Source organism: Globicephala melas, chromosome 19 (assembly GCF_963455315.2).
Source record: "Globicephala melas chromosome 19, mGloMel1.2, whole genome shotgun sequence".
In the NCBI taxonomy this organism is placed as follows: Eukaryota; Metazoa; Chordata; class Mammalia; order Artiodactyla; family Delphinidae; genus Globicephala; species Globicephala melas.
In genome coordinates, this window is record NC_083332.1 from 14,317,362 (window position 1) to 14,339,117 (window position 21,756).

The 21,756-nt window shown below is 40.3% G+C and overlaps 1 protein-coding gene and 1 long non-coding RNA gene across 10 annotated transcripts in view; one reads left to right on the top strand and one right to left on the bottom strand.

Annotated features, from left to right (window-relative positions):
• LOC115862591 (zinc finger protein 420) overlaps positions 1-21,756 on the top strand; it is a 134,238-nt gene that overhangs the window by 22,222 nt on the left and 90,260 nt on the right. For 4 of the 9 annotated variants that reach the window (XM_060288754.1, XM_060288761.1, XM_060288760.1 and 1 more), the window contains exons 3-6: positions 13,547-14,653; positions 15,236-15,290; positions 19,413-19,738; positions 21,476-21,532. In XM_060288754.1, coding sequence (XP_060144737.1) covers positions 21,524-21,532 — 9 coding nt within the window. In that variant the 5' untranslated portion in view covers positions 13,547-14,653; positions 15,236-15,290; positions 19,413-19,738; positions 21,476-21,523. Of the gene's footprint in view, positions 1-4,976; positions 5,279-5,574; positions 5,674-13,546; positions 14,654-14,993; positions 15,070-15,235; positions 15,291-19,412; positions 19,739-21,475; positions 21,533-21,756 lie in introns of those variants that run through there. The other 5 variants (XM_060288757.1, XM_060288752.1, XM_060288756.1 and 2 more) reach the window with 5 other exon arrangements.
• Positions 1,507-14,251, bottom strand: LOC132593919 (uncharacterized). Its single transcript, XR_009560015.1, has 3 exons — positions 14,017-14,251; positions 3,299-3,453; positions 1,507-1,784 (listed from the first exon to the last, which is right to left on the bottom strand). It is a non-coding gene; the product is annotated as an uncharacterized lncRNA (long non-coding RNA).

Below are 21,756 nucleotides of genomic sequence, written 5' to 3' on the forward strand. Positions count from 1 at the left end.
CAAATTCATTCTATGAGGCCATCATTACCCTGACACTGAAATCAAAGACACTACAGAAAAAGAAAATTACAGGCCAATATCTTTGATGAATATAGATGCAAAAATCCTCAATAAAATATTAGCAAACTGAATCCAACAGTATATAAAAAGGATCATAACACCATGATCAAGTGGGATTTATTCCAGAAATGCAAGGCTGGTTCAGTATTCACAAATCAATCAATATGATACACCACATTAACAAAAGGATTGTGTCAGTAGATGCAGAGAAACTGTTAGACAAAATTCACATTCACTCATGATAAAAACACTCATCAAAGTTGGTATAGAGGGAACCTATCTCAATAAAGGCCATTTAGCACAAGCCCACAGCTAACATCATACTCAACAGTGAAAGGCTGGAAGATTTCCCTCTAAATTCAGGAACAAGACAAGGATGCATATTCTCATCACTTCTATTTAACATAGTATTGGATGTCCTAGTCATAGCAGTCAGACAAGGAAAAGAAATAAAAGGCATTCACATTGGAAGGGAAGAGGTAAAACTGTCACTATGCAGATGACATACTTTGGGTATGTAGAAAACTCTAAAGTCTCCACCAAACTTTAAACTTCAAGTATTGTCATGTAGTTTCAGCCCTATTCCCAAAAGGCACTTACCCTCAACTAATGGCATTTGCTCCCATATTTCCAATTATTTTCACGTTGTAACTTATGAAGCAATTGAATATATATTTGAATATATATTTTTCTTTCTGCACCATTTTCATCACCAATTTTTCAACCTTATTGGGGCTCCTTGTTATCTTATAAGCTTTAAAATAAATAGCACACATACAAACTGCCTTAAGGCAAAATACAGGGTAAGCATGACAGTGTGTTGAAACAGTACATATGCATAACATTCCAAAGAGTGCTGGACAACACTCTCTCTTCACTCTTCTCACCTGCCAAAGTATGCAACAGAATAGTTGAAGTTCATCCGAATGTCACAACATTGTAAATGTGTTCCATATGATGTTCTCTAACTGAAAATGGTTGTATAGAATAAATTGATGTTTGACTTTGCCTAAAACCATACAATGTTCTCATATCAGTTCTTATAATGTATTTATTTAGTGTGTTTTGGAGTAAAAGTCACTATTTTGAAAGAAGAAAAGCATCATTGTAGAAAAAGTGCTTTAACTTTTGGAAGCTTTTGAAGCAAAAAGTCATTACTAAATAGTCATCTTGTGAGATGTTTGTATAAATTTTCATTTTTTTCTGAAGTTAATTTTCTGGGTGTATTTTTTAATTTTTATTTTTTGCCTAGCTTTCTAGTAAGTATTGTTCAAAATGTAACAATGTTCCTAATATAATATATTATTAATATTTATATAGAATATATTAATAGCATTTTATATTTATGTTAATTTATATTATGTGTTATATATTATTATTTTTAAAAAATTTTTAATTGAAGCATAGTTGATTTACAATGTTGTGTTAGTTTCTTTTTCTTTTTTTTTTTTGGTTGCGTTGGGTCTTTGTTGCTGCACACGGGCTTTCTCTAGTTGCAGTGAGCAGGGGCTACTCTTTGTTGCAGTGTGTGGGCTTCTCATTGCGGTGGCTTCTCTTGTCACAGAGCATGGGCTCTAGGCACATGGGCTTCAGTAGTTGTGGCACGCGGGTCAGTAGTTGTGGCTTGCAGGCTCTAGAGTGCAGGCTCAGTAGTTGTGGCGCCCAGGCTTAGTTGCTCCACAGCATGTGAGATCTTCCTGGACCAGGGCTTGAACCCGTGTCCCCTGCATTGGCAGGCAGATTCTTAACCATTGCACCACTAGGGAAGTCCCTATGTTATATATTATTAATATGTAATGTATATTAATAGCAATTTTCACATAGTCAAACATTATTTCCTGGAGAGTCTCTCATGGTCTTCCATGTGCCCACTGCTTCCATCTGGACAGATTTTTCTTTACCTCTGTTTCCTAGCTGTTGTCCTAGTTTTCCTGGTTTATATTTACACTGAGACCTTCTCTTGCCCCTCTGCCGTGTTGCTTTTTTCCCCCTGATTCCTTGTGTAACTCTTTGCTCTTTTAGTACTTGATCTTAATATAACACAACCTCTACTACTGTCTTAGAAAAAAGAAGTCCACAGAAAAGGCTGAAAGAAAGTATTTCCCTCCCAAAGCCATTCAGTAAAGACTGGAGGAAGAGACTACATCAGATGTGAACATGATGTAAGACTTCAAGGAACACACACAAAAAAATCAAGGAAACATGATACCACCAAAGGAATACAATAATCTTCCAGTAACCATCCCCAAAGAAATGGAGATCTGCAATTTGCCTGATAAAGAATTCAAAATATTTAGGAAGTTTGGTGAGAAAAAAGAAAACACGGAAACACAATTCAATGAAATAAAAAAACAATGTACAAAAAGTTTAACAAAGAGATAGAAATCATAAAAAAGAACCAAACAAATTTTCGAGCTGAAGCAAGCAATGAATGAAATGAAAAATGCAATAGGGAGCATCAACAGCAGACTTAATCCAGCAGAAGAATGAATCTGTGAGGTCATAGATAGGTCATTTGAAATAACTCAGAGGGGAACAAAGAAAAGAGAATGAAAAAAGTGAAGAAAATATAAGGTATGAAACCATAAAACTATTAGAAGAAACTATTAGAAAAAATCATAGGGAATAGCTTCTTGACACTGGTCTGGGCAATGATTTTTTTGGATATGACACCAAAAGCACAGACAACAAAAACAAAAATAAACAAGTGGGACTACATTTAACTAAAAAGCTTTTGCACAGCAATGGAAACAGTCATCAAAATGAAAAGGCAACATACAGAATGAGAGAAGATATTTGCAAACCACATGTCTGATAAAGCTATTAATATCCATGATATATAAAGATTTATACAACTCAACAGCAAAAACAAACAAAAAGTGAATAACCTCATTAAAAAATGGGGAAAGGACCTGATTAGACGTTTTTCCAAAGAAGATATATTAATGGCCATCTGGTACATAAAAGGGCTCAACATCACCAATCATTAGGGAAAAGCAAATCAAAACCACATTGAGATATCACCTCATACCTGTTAGGATGGCTTCTATCAAAAAGACAACATAGCACAGGGTACTCTACTCAATACTCTGTAATGACCTATATGGGAAAAGAATCTAAAAAATTGTGGATATATGTATAACTGATTCACGTAGCTGTACAGCAAGAACTAACACAACATTGTAAATCAACTCTACTGCAATAAAAGTTAGTTTAAAAAAATGCAACAGGGACTTACCTTGTGGTCCAGTGGGTAAGACTCTGCACTCCCAATGCAGGGGGCCAGGGTTCGATCCTTGGTTGGGGAGCTAGATCCCGCATGTGTATCACAACTAAGAGTCCACATGCCGCAAATTAAGAAGCCCATGTGCCACAACTAAGACCTAGGGCAGCCTAAAAAAAATAATAAATAAATATTTTTTAAAAAGACAAAAGTTAAGTGTTGGTGAGAATGTGGAGAAAAGGAAATCTTTGTACACTGTTATTTGGAATGAAAATTGGTAAAGCCTTTATGGAATACAGTATGGAGATTCCTCAAAAAATTAAAAATAGAACTATTATATAATCCAACAGTCCCATTTCTGGGTATATATACAAAGGAAACAAAATCAGTATCTTGAAAAGTTATCTGCACTCCCATGTTCATTTTTACTGCAGCATTATTCACAGTAAGATATGGAAACAACCTAAGTGTACATTGATGGATGAACAGATAAAATGGATATGAGATATTCGTCACTCACTGGGACCTTCTCTTGCCACTCTGCTGTGTTGATTTTTTTTCTTTTTCTTTTTCTATTGATAGATAGTTAGATATACATACATATAATGGAATATTATTCAGCTATGAGAAGGAAGGAAATTCTGCCATTTGCAACAACATGGATATATCTAGAGTACATTATGCCAAGTGAAATTGGCCAAAGACAAATACTATATGGTTTAATTTATGTGTATATCTTAAAAAAAAAGAAAAGGTCCAACTCATAGAAGCCGAATAGAATGGTGTGGTTATTAGGGGCTGGAGGGTGGAGGAGATAGGGATATGCTGGTCAAAGGGTACAAGCCTTCATTTATAAGATGCTCTGGGAATCTAATGTACATTGTGGTGACTATACTGTACTTGAAATTTTCTAAGAGAGTAGACCTTAAGTATTCTCACCCCCCCACCCCCCAAAAAAGAGAGGTAAGTATTTGAGGCAATGGATATGTTAAATAACCTTGTTGTGGTAATCATTTCACAAAGTATACGTATGTCAAATCATCACTTTGTATATTTTAAATATGTACAATTTATTTGTCAATTATATCTCATTAAAGCTGAAAAATCTGTTTTAAATAAAAGGAAAAACAATAAAAGAGGAAAAAGAAAGAAAAAGGGTTCATAGGAGATACATATTTGAGTCATTGCTTATCTAGAAATGTCCTATACAACCCTCGCATTAGTGTGAATTTTGGCTGGATAAATAACTCTAGTCAAGAACTCATTTCTCTCTTATTATTGAAAAATTCATCACATTTTTTTGGTTTATTTTCTTTTGTTCACTTGTTTTTTCATTTCAGGGTACTATTGAGCAGGCCATTGTGTTTCTGTTTCCTGGTGCCTTCATGTGACCTGTTTTCTGATTGTTGAAAATGTTTGGGTCTTCTTTATATTCCTATTATTGTAAAATTTTATCCTTTGATACCCTGCCAAAGAGCTACCAGTTATTTATAACTTGAGTTTTCAGGGGAGAGGAGGAAGCAGGAGGGTACTCCTCTTTATTGAGAATATACTATATGCCTGTTGGCTTTTTAATTGCGATATTTGTCTTAAATGAATTTAGTATACTTTTAAATTAGAAAGGATCTTGGAATCCTCACTGTGCACAGGAGCTTTTGTCTGAAAGAACTGGGTTGTGTGAGACCTGCTCACTGATTAACACTAACTCTCTATTCTTCACTCACATCACAGGCATTGACCCCAAACTGTTTGCTCTCCACTTCTCTTTTCCTGTAAAATTCTCCTGTACTTCATCTACTTTTATCTTTTTTTTGTCTTTCCTTCCATCTTGAAATCATTTATTTTCATTACACAAGTCTTCATTTCAGGAATTTGTGATATTCAAGGATGTGTCCATAGACTTCTCTCAGGAGGAGTGAGAATGCCTGGACTCAACTCAAAGGAATTTGTACAGATATGTAATGTTGGAGAATTATAGCAACCTGGTCTCAGTCGGTAAGCACAACTATCTCCAAAAAGTCTTAGTTTGCCCTCTGGATTATGTGCTTCCCCCAAGAGGAATTTTTCAATGCTTTTCATATATCCTATGCATTTCTTCTCCCTATTCCTAAAGAAATGGCTTGAGCTTTGCAGAGTCTGGGAAGCATCGTTGGGCCTAAGGCCAAAGTTCCATCTTCTGTGCTTTTTGTGGCCCTTGCAATAGTGACATCCTCCTTTATTTGCTGATCACAGGACAGGATTTGAGTGCTGGAACATCTACAACATAAAAATCTTTCTTCTCTCATGAGTAGGACTTTCCATTCCCAAGCCAGAAGTGATCTCTTTATTGGAGCAAGGGAAGGAGCCTTGGGGTGTTTTTGACAGTGAGCTGACAAGGGGCCTGTATCTAGGTAAGCGACTGATGGTCATGCAAGAGGAGAGGAGTGCAGGATGTAACTTAGTTGTTCAATGAGGAGACCATGTCTTTGAGATATTTTGGGAAATATCCCCTCAGAGGTCCACAACTATATAGAAAAGTAAACCTCACTATGAGCTTCCATATGCCCACACCTCCACCTCCAAGATAACCCTATCTCTGCTTCTTTTCTCTCATTTTTCCCTCCTATTCATAGCAGGTGATTCTGATGACAAGCTTCTACCTTTATTTGGGATCTTATTCCTTCTTATTGGTTCACTCTCTTTTATCTTTTGGGTTATATATGTGTCACTCCCTTGGAACGTTTTGGTATTTAGTATATTTAGTTTTTGGATTAATTATTTATGTATTCATTCTTTCAGCCAACACTCCCTTATATTCTATGTGTGGAGGATATTTTTCTAGGAGACATAGAGGTTATAAAATAATATGAACTATTAAGAAATGTATAGCCTGAGGATTGGGAAAGTATCTTTTCAAATCATTCAAAAAGTACAATTAATTGTAAGAGGAGTTCACGTATTGCAACCAGAAGAAATGGCTAAGATTGAAATATGGAAAAGCCTCACAGAGCTATAATAGTTGGAGCCTTGGGAGTGATTGCAGTCACCTTGGTAGAGAGTTTTGGGTGTAAAGATTATGTGCTTGTAATGGGAAGGCAAAGACTGCAGACGAGAAAAGACTGAGGTAAAGGTCAATGATCAAGCAATCGCATTAATGCATGCAATCAACATAATAGGGTGGGAGTGAAGGATGACTTAAGGCAGAGGGCACAGTAACTACAGAAGTCCTGAGGCAGGCAGGCTCATTGTGTATGAGAAGCACCAAGGGCTAATCTGTCTAAGACAGAGTAAACAAGGAAAGGAGTATGAAATGTGATCAGAGAGGTGTATGTTGGAAAGAGTCAGTTTATGGTGACCTTGTAAATTGTGGTTGAACTTTTTCTGAGTAAAATGGGACATAAATAGAATATTTTAAGTGGAGGCTGTTCCTTTCTGAAGTCAGCAGCTCTTGGAAGGTTTCTGATTAGGACTATTTGTTGGTCAACAGTTATGTTGACGTGATGGTGACAGTTTGGGATAAACTGGCCAGGTGTTGGACAGGGATAAGAGTTGAGAGAGATTAATGGTCCCTCCCTCTACCCTCACCTCAAAAGGTCTAAGTGTTCTATACCCAATGATCAGGGTTGTTCCTCTTCTACAGCCATATGATTAGTCTCCAACCAGTCCCTGCAGCAATCACTTCATTCTTTTTCCAATATCGCCCATGTCTTATTCATACCATATGGCATAACTCATCCCTAGATGCCTCAGCAGTTTCTTACTATACCTGTGCTATCCTAGAACCTCCTCCACTCCTGTTGTGTGGACCATGCCAGCACCACCTTAAGAGTCATCAGCTCGTGGTGATCATTTTGTAATGTATAGTATATTGAATCACTATGTTGTGCACCAGTAACTAACATAGTGTTGTAGGTCTATTATACTTCAATGACAACAAAAAACAAATAAACAAACTCATAGAAAAAGAGATCAGATTTGTGGTCACCCCAGGCAGTGGGTAGGAGGAGGGGGAATTGGATGAAGGTTGTCAAGAGGTACAATCTTCCAGTTATAAGATAAATAAGTACTAGAGATGTAATATACAACATGATTAATATAATTAATACTGCTGTATGTTACATACAAAAGTTGTTAAGGGAATAGATACTAAGAGTTTTCATCACAAGGAAAAATTCGTTTTTTCTTTTTCTTTTGTATCTATATGAGATGATGGATGTTCACTGAACTTATTGTGGTAATCATTTCATGATGTATGTAAGTCAAATATTATGCTGTATACCTTAAACTTATACAGTACTGTATGTCAATTATAGCTCAATGAAACTGGAAGAAAGAAAAGTTAGATGAGGGAAGGGATGGGACAAGGGGAACCCTGAAGGAGTCTAGCTTGCCCCTGCCCCGATGTGAGGAGCAGAGTTACAACTGGTCTCAGCACACAATTTTGCCCCAGCCAAGGACCCAAGTCCAAAAAACAGGAAGGGCTGAGAAGCTGTGGGAGACAGTTAGTACTGACTGCTGGACATTTACTTCATGTCAGACTTCACGTTATCCTCACAAGCACTCTTGGAGAAAGGTGCTATTAGTCTATTTAAAAATAAAAACTTAGGGAGGGAGAAATGGGGAGGTAATAGTAAAATGATTCAAGTTTCAGATATACAAGATGAGTAAGTCCTAGAGTTTACTGTACAGCCTAGGGCCTATAGTTAATAATATTGTATTGTATACTTGAGCATTTGCCAGGAGGGAAGATCTGACAGTCTGTGTTCTTATCACACAAAAAATAATAATAAATAAAGAGGGTGGGAGGAGACTTTTGGAGGTGATGGATATGTTTATGGCATTGATTCTGGTGATCATGATCATGATCATGATATGTACTTATCTCCAAACCCATCAAATTAATGCATTATCAGTTTTTTTGTATTATATCAATCGTACTTAATAAAGTGGGTTTTTTGGGGGGGGTTAAATATTTATTTATTTATTTGGCTGCACTGGGTCTTAGTTGCGGCATGCAGGATCTTCGTTGTGGCACACAGGAACTTCATTGCGGCATGCGGGCTCTTTTAGTTGTAGCATGCAGGCTCTTAGTTGCGGTGTGCAGGATCTAGTTCCCTGACCAGGGATTGAACCTGGGTCCCCTGCATTGGGAGTGTGGAGTCTTAACCACTGGACCACCAGGGAAGTCCCAATAAAGTGGGTTTTTTTGTTTTTTAAAGATATTAATGTAGTAGGCAGAGCACAGGCTCTGAACTCAAGAGAGAACTGGTTTTGAATCTCAGTCCTTGCCTTAGCTAACATGAATAAAATTTAAAATTCCTCCACTTTGAGGATTTTGGGGGGTTACAAAACATAGAATTTGGGCAAGCATATAGGTGATAAAAGGTGATAAACATTATTTTTCCCCTCAAAAATAAAACAAAAATTTAAAACATCACCTCATATTCATGATCATTATCATCAATATCCATAATTGCTAAATTCAGCAAGTACAGCCAGGAGACAAAAGAAGTACTAGGTTAGAGTTTCCCAGCCCCCTTTTCTCCAAGGGTATGTGTGGAAGGCAAAAAGGTAGAGTGAGAAGTTAATTATGTGGATTGGGTTTCTGACAGCAGTCTGGGCCTCTTCTATCCTCTCCAACCTCATAATTAAACATTCTATTTAAATGGAAGGTAACATTTTGGGAGAATTGCCACATTTAGTGCCCAAACTGCGTGTCTTAATTATGTGCTCCACTGGGAGCTGTCTCAGTTGTCCAATTATCTTTTCAGTTTCTCCATCTTTCCATTTTCCATCTTTCAATAGCACCTGCTGCCTGCATATGATACAGGGCATGAAAGGTCCAGTGAATATCCCACGTAGCCGCCTGTTGCAGCATATGTTTTGGTTATAAGGTGGCACTATTGTCTGATTGGATATGTTCAGGGAATCCAAGTAGATAACAATGTAACACATCTATGGCTTAGATGACCATACTATTCCATCTAAGAGTCTTTGCAAAGTATGGCCCCCATCTGCTGTGTGGACAGGTTGGCAGTGCTATACACTGAAAGGGTGTCTATTGCAGTCAATTCCCACCGGTACCTTTGGGTGGAACAGAGAGAGCCTATATGGTCTATTTTCCAGGACTGGCCAGGTCTGGTACCCCTGGCTGTGTGTCCAAGAGTTCTCTTTGCTACTCAACTGCATAGTTGACAGTCTAGGCATGTTTGCTGGGCTTTCCTGACCTCTTGTGTTGGAATCACTATGTCTCATTTTGGGGCTCAGTCCTGAATTATAGATGGATTATCTATACACATGTGATTGTGAATCCAGGTGGCCATGGCCCTTACCTGGGTCCTTATCTGATGATCTCATAGATTCCATTCCAATAAATTTCTGTTGTTTTAATCCACCTAGTTTGTGGCACTTTGTTGTAGTAGCCCTAGGAAACTAATATACTGGTTGACAGTGTCAGAAATGTGCTGTGTCCAAAACCCAAGGGGATGTCATTGCCTAGTGGACACATTTTTTGCCATAGGCTCCAGGCTGCGTATTGTCAGTTGCTGACACTTGGTCCTCATAAAACCCTTTTCAGTGGGCATCCACATGGTTACAACCAAGGGATGTGGGTCTTGTGCAATCTTCTTGCCATAATGCTTCATCCTCACAGAGGCTGAAACTTAATTATCCAGTTGTCCCACCGCCAGGTACAACACCACATCGCCAGTGCATTGGCTCCTGCCCATGAGTCAGTGAAAATGTAACAAGGTACATTTTGAGGGGTATTTTCCAGGGGAAGCATCGCAGCCTGCAGTTCCTCCCATTAAGCAGAGTTCTCTTTTCCATGCACAACTTTAAGCATTTTTCTTTGAGGCTGCACAGCAGCAGTGGTCTAGTACATCCCATCTGTTTTTAACTTAGCTGATATGTCCATGAACCAGCCCCAGGAATACTCAGGAATCTTAGTGTATTGAAGCTCCCTAGAAGCTCAAGGTGCTGGAACAGACACTGCATCTGACATAACTGCATCTGGAGAATGACTAGTCACTTATTCATGTAGATGTGAAATGCCATGAATGACCAGTTTGCTTCTTTTCTGGATATTCCACTTCCACTTAATAATGAATGCTGTTGTACAATATTCACTTTGTTGGTATTCACATTTCTAACCCAGGATAGGGATGTTTGTGTAACACAACCTGCTATTGGTTTGTTAGTCTTCAGTATCCAGTGACTAATAATGAGCCAGTAATTGTCTCCGAAACGGGGTATTTTGTTGTACTGGCTTGAATAGTGTCCCCTCCAAATTCATGGCTACCTGGAACCCATAAATGTGACTTAGTTATTTGGGAATACAGTCTTTGCATAATCAAGTTAAGATGAGGTTACACTGGATTAGGGTGGGCCCTAAATGCAATATGACTGGTGTCCTTATTTTTATAAAAGGCAAATTTGGACACAGTGACACGGCCATACAAAGAGAACGCCATGTGATAACAGAGCCAGAGATTGGAGTGATATGTCTACAGGCTAAGGAATGCCAAGAATTGCCAGAAACCACCAGAAATAAGGAAAAAACAAGGAAAGATTCTCCCCTAGAGCCTTCAGAGAGGCCAACACCTTGATTTCAGACTTCTGGCCTTCAGAACTGTGAGACAATAAATTTCTGTTGTTTTAAACCAGCTAGTTTGAGGTACTTTGTTGTGGCAGTCCTAGGAAATTAATAATACTCGTTGATGGTGTCAGACACGTGCATGTCCAAAACCCAAGGGAATGCCATTGCCTAGTGACCACATCTTTTTGCCACAGGCTCCAGTCTGCATAAATGTCAGTTGCTGACACTTGCAGCTCAAAAGGCTTGTTAGGGCTGACTGGCCAGAATGGAAGGGCAGCCTGTACAGCTTGTTGGATAGTTTCTAAGGCCTGTTATTGGACAGTGCCCCTTTTGAGTGATCTTATATAGTGAGTTAGGAGGATCCTCACGTGAGGTATGAAGTGCCTCCAACACCCAAACGTGCCTATCACATGTTGTGCCTCATTTTGTTTGCTGAAGCTTTTAAGGCCAACAATTTTTCTTTAAAAAGCTCAGGGCTTTTTCTCTGGGCAGCCCACCTGGTTTCCAAGAATCTTCCTTCAGTGTTTAGCCCCTGTATCTTATTGGGATCTTAATCTTCCAGCCCTGGTTCAGATAATTGACTCATCTTATGAAAGGCAGTCTATATGCTGTGCTTAGCCCTTCCAATCGGAATAATGCCATCAATGTAATGGTAACAGGACATCTCTGGTAATATTTCAGCCTTTTTAGATCTTGGCCTATTCACTAATGATGAATTGTGAAGAGTTTAGGTAGCTGTGGCAACATGATAAAATAAAGGTAATTAGAAACTTGTGAAGGCAAATTGGCACTGATTTGCAGAATGCAACAGGATGCTGAGAAGGTATTAGCAATGTCCACCAACCATGGCAAGACAAACTCCTTCAGTCTGCATTACAGACTCTGTGATTGTTAATACTGGAACTGCACGTGTGAGAGAGACTACTGCCACACTGAGCTTCTGGTAGTTCACAGTCCAGAGCCAGATAACATTGTATTTTTCACTGGCCACTGAGGGCCATTATGTGACATAGTTTCTTTAAGCACCTCTTCCTCCTCTAGCTCCTTGATCAGTATAGTGACCTCTGACGTCTTCTACTCCCTCTGTCCTCCTTCCCCAGCACCCTATACTACTTCACAGTAACTACATGACTATACTGAAGAAGTCTAGTAGGCTCCAGGTTGGGTACTTGCGTCACTACCACTGTTCTAATTGTGGCATTTCCCCATTGGGAACATCCCTAATGGTCAAGAGAATTATTACCTATAATTAACACATCTATTACCACAACACATTCAGCAGTATCAGTTACAACCACTTGAATGGGTATTGCTCCAAAAGAGCCCACCTGTAAAGTTATACCAGTCTATTGATCAATCTGGAAATTACTTTCCAAATTATTTCTGGAAGTTATTATTAACTGCTTCAAGTAATTTTTTTGACCACCCCCAAGGGTGCTTTCTAGCACCGCAGTAACTTATGTCCCAATGTCCAAAAGGGCTTAAAATGTTTGGCAACCTTGGTCACTGTCAAGTCCCCAACATACCTTGACCAGTGCAGGTGGCCTTGGGTCCCTCTTAGGGAAGGATGGACCTTTGCCTTTACTCCAGTCCTATTTGTTCTTAAAGGCAGTAAGGAAAGAGAGGCACTATTGAAGGCACTGGATCAACACCAATCTAAACAGTACAGAACTCTACAAGAGGTTCCAGATTCTCTTGGTCCTCTTCCTGTTTGCCCAAATTAATACTAAAGCTGGCAGGTATCTTCCCCTGTTACAGAAGATATACAAATGGACACATCAGGTAAATTCAAATGAAAACCACCATGCACCCACCAGAAAGGTTAAAAAGGAAACACATAAAGTGTGTGTTAGGTATACAGAGCAACTGGAACTATAATACATAGCTGCAATCGGAAAACCACTTTGGAAAACCGTTTGGCAATGTATTACTATAGTTAAACATATGCATAACCTATGACCCAGCAATTCCCCTCCAAGATGCACACATATACACAGCAAAATACACAAATGAGACTGTTCAAAAGCACTATTCCTAGTAGCCCCAAGCTAAAAACAAGCCAAATACCATCAACAATGAGAGTAAGCGAACTTTAGCAATTAATCTCACAAACTGAATATTTGGCAAAAGAAGTCAGACCAAAGGGGTTAGAAAGTGTGCATACAATATGATTGCATTTATGTTCAGTTCAAAATCAGGCAAAACTAATCTGTAATATTGTAAGTCATGTGATGGATATCTTTACAGGAGAGCAGTAGGGGACTTCTGGGGTGCTAGTTATGAAACTGATCAGAACCCAGTGGGGGCCTCCTGGGCACAAAAACCTTTCTGTGTCCCCAGTTTCTTATTTGCAGGATAAAGGCTTCAGCCTCCTAGACCTTCCTGAATACCAAAGAGCAGATTCAAACAGTTACTAATCAAGGAAGTAAGGGAATGCAGAAACCAAGAATAAGCAGTTAAGAAACTATAGTGCATGGGACTTCCCTGGTGGTCCAGTGGTTAAGGCTTCATGCTCCCAATGCAGGGGGCATGGGTTCAATCCCTGGTCCGGGAACTAAGATCCCACATGCTGAGTGGCATGGCCAAAAAAAAAAAAAAACAAAAGAAACCGTAATGTAACCATTAAAGCAGGATCCTCGTTCCTCCTCAAGGGATATACATAATCATATCTTTGCGTTCTTCTGCAGGAACTAAGGCTCCCACCTAGGTGGAGGAAGGTAACTTCAGGCTGAGCACAAGAGTCCTGGAACACTGCCCTATTACCTCACCACCAGTCAGAAGAAAGTCACACACCCTGAAGCCCTCACCCCAAATTTTGCCTGTTAAAACCAGCAGGGAGTTTGGGGTTTTTGAGCACAAGCCACCTGTTCTCCTTACTTGGACTTGCAATAAACCTTTCTCTGCTCCAAACTCCAACACCTCAGTTTGGCCTCACTGTGCTTCAGGCACACGAACTTGTATTCAGTAACAGTTACTCTAAGTTTGAGCAATTTATGAAAAATCACCCATCTTTAACGATTTGGGCACTTTTTGGCATGTTACATTCAGAAAGTGGACTTTAAACACTTTATTTATTTATTTTTAATCATAAAAACTGTATCAGGAACAGCTGCACAACCACACCCCCAAGGTCACAAACTGAAGCAAATGCGCTCACCAGCAGTAAAGGGTCACTCTCCTTACGTCCTCCTCCACAGGCCAGGCTGCAGTAACGGCCTGGAGATTCATCTCCTTTAGCCTCCTCGGAATCCGCTCTATCTTCCCTTCCACCTGCCAGAGCCTTCAGACTCTGTGGCGGTATCCAGCGCCAACCCGTGGTAAGCTGAGGCTGAGAGAACAGGACGACCCCTTTTGGCCCTCTGGGACTCCTAGTCCGCACTACATGTCCCCGAAGTCCCCGCGGCCGGAAATAAGCTTCCCGTCAGAGCGCGACCGTTGGTGCCAGAGCGCGACCGGAGGTGCCAGAGCGCGACCGGAGGTGCCACATCACAGCTGGGACGGCAGACGCGCGGAGTGATTTGCGGAGTCGGCGGAAGACCCGCCGCTCGCGGCTTGTGCTTTTGGGACGAGTACGGTTCTGAGAGGGGCTCGGAAGGTTTGGGTTGCTGGCTCTCTCGGATCTTTTGGGTACTGGACTACATTTTCCAGAAGCCTGCGGGTGTAACGTTACTTCCTACTAGGTTGTCAGCGCTGTTAATGCTGGAACGAGCTGAGCTGCGCAGCGGCTGTGGGAGCGCGGACTGTTGATGTGGACCGGTCCGCTGGGACCCGGCAGGACGCCGGAGAAGCAGAAGGTGAGGCGTTTTCTGAGCCCCGGGACAAAGACCGGCCGTGTCTAGAGCCTCAGGCCTTAGCACGCCACTGTGTGTGTGTGTGTGTGTGTGTGTGTGTGTAACGTGATGTGCCTGTGGGACTGCATGATTTTGTGTGACCACTTGAGAGAGTGGTAATTGTGTCTTCAGACGTGAGAGCGGTTGTGTTAAGCTGCGAGAATGACCAGATAAAGAAGCTTGTCTCCAAGTCACAGACCTGATGTCAGAATGAGAATTTTAGAGCCAGAAACAGCCTCACGTTCGGGGGGCTGAGAAGAAAGGAGGCAAAAATCGAGGTGGTAAGATTCCAGTTTCCCCTCAGGAATCCACCTGGGGAGCCCTATGCGGATTCTCGACTTCCACTCTGGTTCCCAAAGAGGGAGGGCATCATTGCTCAGGTCAGTCGCTGAGCTTCGGCTGAGTGTCTACTTTAACTCGTGGGGTGGGGGCCGTGGGGTGGGGCAGGGAGAGTAGAAGATGTTTGGTTCTAACAAATAAGTCTGCGCTCAAAGAAAGGCTTGGTGTCTCAAGATTATTTAACTCTTACCAACTTCTCTGACACAGGTGACCAGAGAACAAGGGAAGAGTAGCTGTTGGACAACTAAGATTTTTATCCAAGGTAAGTTGTTTTTCTCTTTTTTGTCTCTGAATTGCTTTCTGGATTTTCGGGATATATCTTTCTGTCCTTGAAAATCTATAGCAAGAACCCTTTTAGTGATCTGGTTCTTGGGCGTTGCTATTCCAAAGAATAATGGGGATGGGGGGAAGTTAGAGGAATGGACCCAAAGAAGATGTTCCACTCCATTTCTCTCTTTTTAACCTGAGGTACACATATTCGTGTGCCAAATATTTTAATGCCGCCTGTATACATAGTCCTTTTCTAAGATTTTTGAAGGAATAGAATAAATCCCACAGAGTGAAATTTGAAGCCTTTCTTTTAGTATTTTCTTAATTTTATTGTTTAAGAGATGATATTGTAAGTATTTAAAAGGTTCAAAAGAGCATTCAGCAAATTCTCCCTCCCAGCTCTGCCGTTAGTCACGGAGTTTTCCCACTTCAGAGGGCAACCAGTGTGACTAGTTTCTTGAGTACTTCCAGGGGGATTCTATGCATATATTAGTACATGACGGGCTTATTCATTTTTAATAGCTGAACTGTATTCCATACTTCTTCCATGTTTAAAAACTGACCCTTACTAACTTTCAGATGGCTATCAGTCTTTTACTATTGTAAACGGTGGTGGGATAAATATAGATGCTCATTTGATGAGTTTATTAGTAGGATGAATGCTACTTTCTGGGCCAACTTATGTGTGGACTTTAAATTTTAATACTTCTTGCTATATTTTCCCTCAGAGAGGCTGTATCGTTACTTTACTAATCACTATGTTTTGATTTTATGTTTTATCCAAGGTACTTTGCTAGTTGTTGGAAAGCTTAAGAAAATTATTAATATGCTATTGTAGAGTTTTCAAACTATGGTGTTGTTACTTTATTTTTTGTGTGTGTGGTAAAATCAATTCACTGAGCCATGATCAGCATTTTTTTTAACTTTTTATTATGAAAAATTCAAACTGTACAAAAATAGACAAAATAGTAATGAACCTCTATGTACCATCCTTTGTTCAGCTTCAATAATGATTGACTCATAGCTAGTCTTGTTTGATCTATACCTCTGCCCACCCCAGAATTATTTTGTAGCAAATGCCAGATGTTGTTGTATTACTTCATCCATAAACATTTCAGTGTGTATGTGAATGATGAGTCTTTTAAAAAACTTAATCACAATACCATTATTTTCTCTCAAACAATATTTCTTTAATATCAGATATCCAGTTAGAGTTTAGACTGCCTCTCCGGGCATATCTTTTTTAAATTTTAAAATTTCTTTGAATCTGGGTCCAAATAAGACCTATGTGTTGCGATTGGTTTATAATGTATTTGTTGAAGAAACAGGGTGATTTGTTCTGTATAGTTTCCCACAGTCTGGTATCATTAACATGTTTTTCTGTATTTCCTGTAGATTAAGAGCCTTAGCCTACATGCACCAATTTGAATTTCCTGGATGGGATCAGAAGGAGATCCCAGATTAATTTTCAACACTTTATAATCCAAATATTGGGGAAGGTTTCCTGGGTAGGGAAAGTTCAGGCTCAAATGGACCACATACCAGGTGGACAGTTGCTTCTCCCATTGGGCAATCTATGGTTAATGGGTCTGAGGAGAGTATGTGCCTTCAATCTGACCTACAGCTCTTATGAAATGGCAGCAGGATTGAAAATCCATAAAGTTAGAGGGAGACATTATTATTAAAAGACCTCATATGTGATGAGTCTTCATGTGCATGGAGGGTGAGACATGCTTCCTCTAAATATAGGAAACAGTGATAAGGAGGTTTCCTAAAGTTTCTTTGAGATGTGAGTCAGACAGGAGGCCTTAAATTAAGAGAGATTAAGGCTTGAGGCAAGAGAGAGACACATGTAGGTGTCCTTTTGCCACACTGCTATTTATTTATTTTTCACATCTTTATTGGTGTATAAATGCTTTATAATATTGTGTTAGTTTATGGTGTACAACAAAGTGAATCAGCTATATGTATACATATATCCCCATACACACTGCCACTTAAAAAAGGGAGCTGTTTAGGGGCTTCCCTGGTGGCACAGTGGTTGAGAGTCCACCTGCTGTTGCAGGGGACACGGGTTCGTGCCCCGGTCTGGGAAGATCCCACATGCCATGGAGCGGCTGGGCCCGTGAGCCATGGCCGCTGAGCCTGCGCGTCCAGAGCCTGTGCTCTGCAACGGGAGAGGCCACAACAGTGAGATGCCTGCATACTGCAAAAAAAAGGGAGCTGTTTAAAGAGACCATTGTGTCTCTTAATTAAGCCAGCTGCCTGGGACCTATTGGGAGATGAAAGTTCCATTGAATGCCTTTCGCAAGAGCCCAACATTGTGTGTTTTGAGAAGTGAAATGTATGCCTTGGTCACTACTAGTAATGTCTTGAACTCTGAAGGGAATAAGGATTGTCCTGGTGAGTCCTTGTGTATGTAGAGATGAGTGACTTTGATTTATATTTGAGTATCTGTAAGGCAAGAGATTCCCAGATTTCTTTACCCTTAAAGGGACAACTCTTAGGCAATGGCCCAAGAGTTTGTAAAAATGTGCAGATGGGACCATTTGTTTGTCAGGACATTTGTGCAGAGATGACTTCCTAAAGTTTGACCACTTGTTCTGATCCTTGGATCCTGTCCTTTATGGGGGACATCCTAGTTAAGGAATGGAAAGCAGCAACATTCCACTTAGCTCCATCGCCTATGATGGTGGCAGTGCTATTCATAAAGTCTGTGGGCTCACATTGCTGTTTACTTAGTTAAATCCCAGGAGGATTCCTAGTCAAGGGCTCTGAGGGAGGGGTGACCTCCTCTAGCACCATGGCATCTGGCAAGGGACTAAGGACAGGGAAGACCACTCCCTCCTGTAGGTGGAACATTCCAGAGGGCTCAGGCTTGGCTGAGCCTATGGGATGTACCTGTGCTGAGTTTGTGGGGGTGCTGCCTCCATGATCCAAGGCATAGTAGGCATCTGGGTTCAGAGAGTCCCAGGCTTAGGGTCTTTGAAAGCCTTTATCTCCAAGAGATCTTAGTATATAGCCAGCAGTTGTCACTCTAGTGGTGTATAGCATAGGGCCAAAAGGGGCACTTTCTTGCATCTTAAGCCTGTAGGCACCTGGTGGCCATCAGAGGGGGTTCAGAGGCATGAGAGGAGGTTGCTGCAGCCTCTGCAGAGGAGTCTCTGAGGGCACTAACAGGAGTGACTGCTGATTTTAATTTGAACAGATTCTGGAGTCTTTTATTGGCAGGGTTCCTTTCCAAGGTGGGATGATTTGTAAGTAACGGCATCAGTGAGATTAACTAAAATTTGTAAGTAAGGAATATGTTGCTTCCAGACCCAAATACGACTGAAAGACATTATGGGTGCTGAGAGATTTTACTGTAGTTTCTTGACAGTGTCAGGCATAGAGTTGCCCCGTTTTACCAATACTTTTCAGGAATTTAATGAAGGTGTCAGGGCTTTGCATTATGTGTGAGGCAGTGGCCTATGTCTTTTTTTTGTGAGCTCTTTTGTGAATATTTTTATGTCCTTAATGAGCATGTTAAATGAATCTCCTCAGAGGAGGGCGTCGTCCATATAATGTCATACCTGTGCTCCTGGAAAAAGGTGGATGCAGTTAAGACTATGTACAATGGCAAGGCTACTGAGGTATCCGTGGGTAGCCTGGCAAAGGTACATTGTGTTAGACCTTGATAAGAGAGGTATTTAGGGTGTGGGTTTAGCAAACTTTCTGTGAAGAGGAATTGAGAGTTTTTAGCCATGACATCAACATTGGGTCAAGACAGCACTTGTGAAATATTTTATCACAGGCTCGTACCTCATGCCACACACAAAAATTTACTCAAAATGCACCATCGACCTAAATGTAAGAGTACAAGCAGCCAAAGGGGAAAAAAATACATAAATTGGATTTCCTCAAAATTAAACTTTCAAGCTTCAAGGGACACCACCAATAAAGTGAAGATACAGCCCACAAAGTGGGACCCAAAATTTGAAAATCACAAGTTCAGGAAGGGAATTGTATTTTGGAATATATGAGGAATTATTACAACTGAAATAAAAAGACAAATAACCAAAATTTTTTTATTCCTTTTTCCTTTTGGCCACGCCACGACACATTCCCCAACCAGGGATCGAACCCATGTCCCCTGCAGTGGAAGCACGGAGTCTGAACCACTTGGACCTCCAGGGAAGTACCACCAAATTTTTTAAATGAACAAAGAATTGGAATATACATTTCTCCAAAGAAAATACACAAATGACAAATAAGCACATAAAGATGTTCAACATCATTGTGGAAATGCAAATCAAAATCATGACATACCACTTCAGACCCACTAGAATGAATTTAATGCAAAAGATGGCGAAGATGTGGAAAAAATGGAACTTTGATATATTGGTGGAACTGTAAGATGATGCAGCTGCTTTGAAAAAGAGTTGGCAGTTCCTCAAAAAGGTAAACATGGAGTTACCATATGATCCAGCAATTCTATTCCTAGGTGTTTATATCTAAGAGAAATGAAACATATGTCCACACAAAAACATGTACATGAATGTTCTTAGTAGCATTATTCTTAGTAACAATAAGTGAAAACAATACAAATGTCCATCAACTGATGAATGGGAAAAATGTGTATCCATTCAATGGAACATTATTTAGCAATATGTATAAAGGCAAAGGTACTAATCTATGCTGCAGCATATGCTAACCTTGAAACATTATGCTATGTGAGAGAAGCCCATCACAAAGACCATATATTGTATGATTACATTTATATGAAATGACTAGAATAAGCATATGTGTAGATATAAAGAATGGATTAGCAGTTGCCAGGGTCTGAGGGAACAAGAGTGGGAAGTGACTGCTAAGGGGTATGGGGTTTTGGATAATGAGAATATTCTAAAATTAGATGGTTGTGCATCTCTGTGAGTATACTAAAAACCACTCAGTTGTATTTTTAAAAGGATGAATTTATGGAATGTTGAATTATATGTCAGTGAAGCTGTTACGAAAAGAAAGAAGTATAAGGAAGATTCTATAGCCAGTGGGGGCAGAGAGTGGTTAAATTCACAGACCTGTTTGCTGATCACGTAAGTGTTAATTGTATAAAGAATCTAGCGCATAGTATGTGCTCTATGGAAATTATTTGTTGTACAGCCACTTTCTCAAGTCATCCCCAGCCTTACATTTAGAGGCAGAATGATGTTCAGCAGGATAACAAGGGAGTGCTGCCTCCAGAATTCCTGAGTTCAGCTGAGGCCATGATTGGATGCAACAGGCAGCCTTCTTCTTATTTTGTTTTTAATTTTTTGGCAACGCCACGTGGCATGCGGGATCTTAGTTCCCCAACGAGGGATTGAACCTGCGCCCCTTGCAGTGGAAGCGAGGAGTCTTAACCACTGGACCGCCAGGGAAGTCCCCAGGCAGTTTTCTGTTAAAGGATGTTTTGGGGAATTCCCTGGCGGTCCAGTGGTTAGGACTCTGTGCTTTCACTGCCGAGGGCCCAGGTTCAGTCCCTGGTTGGGGAACTAAGATACCACAAGCCATGCAGCCAAAAAATAAATTAATTAAATAAAACTTTAAAAAATTAATTAAAAACAAAAAGAATGCTTTGGATTTGTTCCTTGGTTACTTGATGAGTCTAGTGTGACTTTGTGTGGCCTGGATGAAGCCTACAATTTGTTCTCAAAATGCTTCTTGCACCTTGGAATGTGAGAACGAGCCAGGGAGGCACCCTGAGCTATTTATATTTAGTGTGTTGAGTCTGGAGGAAAAAGGCAGATCTTAGTTGTGGGAAGTGTTTGTTCCAAGATTTGGCCTACATGGATACAGAGCACTTCTAGGCCTGAGGGCCCCATCAATGTCCTTGAAGCAGGTATGACTTGGATACATTTTGGATCAGAGGCCCCTAGTCTGAAAATATTAACCACTCAGGACAGGTCAGAGAACCCTACGAACATCATAGGAATTGGGTACTGCTTTAGCATAAATTAATTTTTCTGTATCTATGTTTTTTTGGGATTGGGGAAGGGATTTGATTGTTTATATTTCTGCAAATCTCAGTATATATATTGGGGCATGGAAGGGATCAGGTGCCATGAAAAGGGAAGGAAATATTTATCTTAACTTAGTCATTTAGAAGGAAGCCTATTCTCATAGTTTCCTTTTTCTTTCCTGACTCTGTATTCTCAGGACTCAGCACTTCTCCAGAGGAGGACTAATAATTTTCCCTTCTAAGCCATGCCCCATGTGAGTTGGTGTTTTTTCTTCTCCTCATCAAATAGTCATTGTTTTCTAGGATATGAATGCTCAATATTCTTATCTCCAGATTTTCTGCCTCACTAAGCCCCACCCCTCTCTTCTCTAGCCATATTTAGGGATCCATTCTGCAAATCAGGAAATGTATTAAGGAAAGAGTAGAACCTCTTGTGTCAGAATGTGGTTTAATGAGATGGGACTACACATGCAAAATT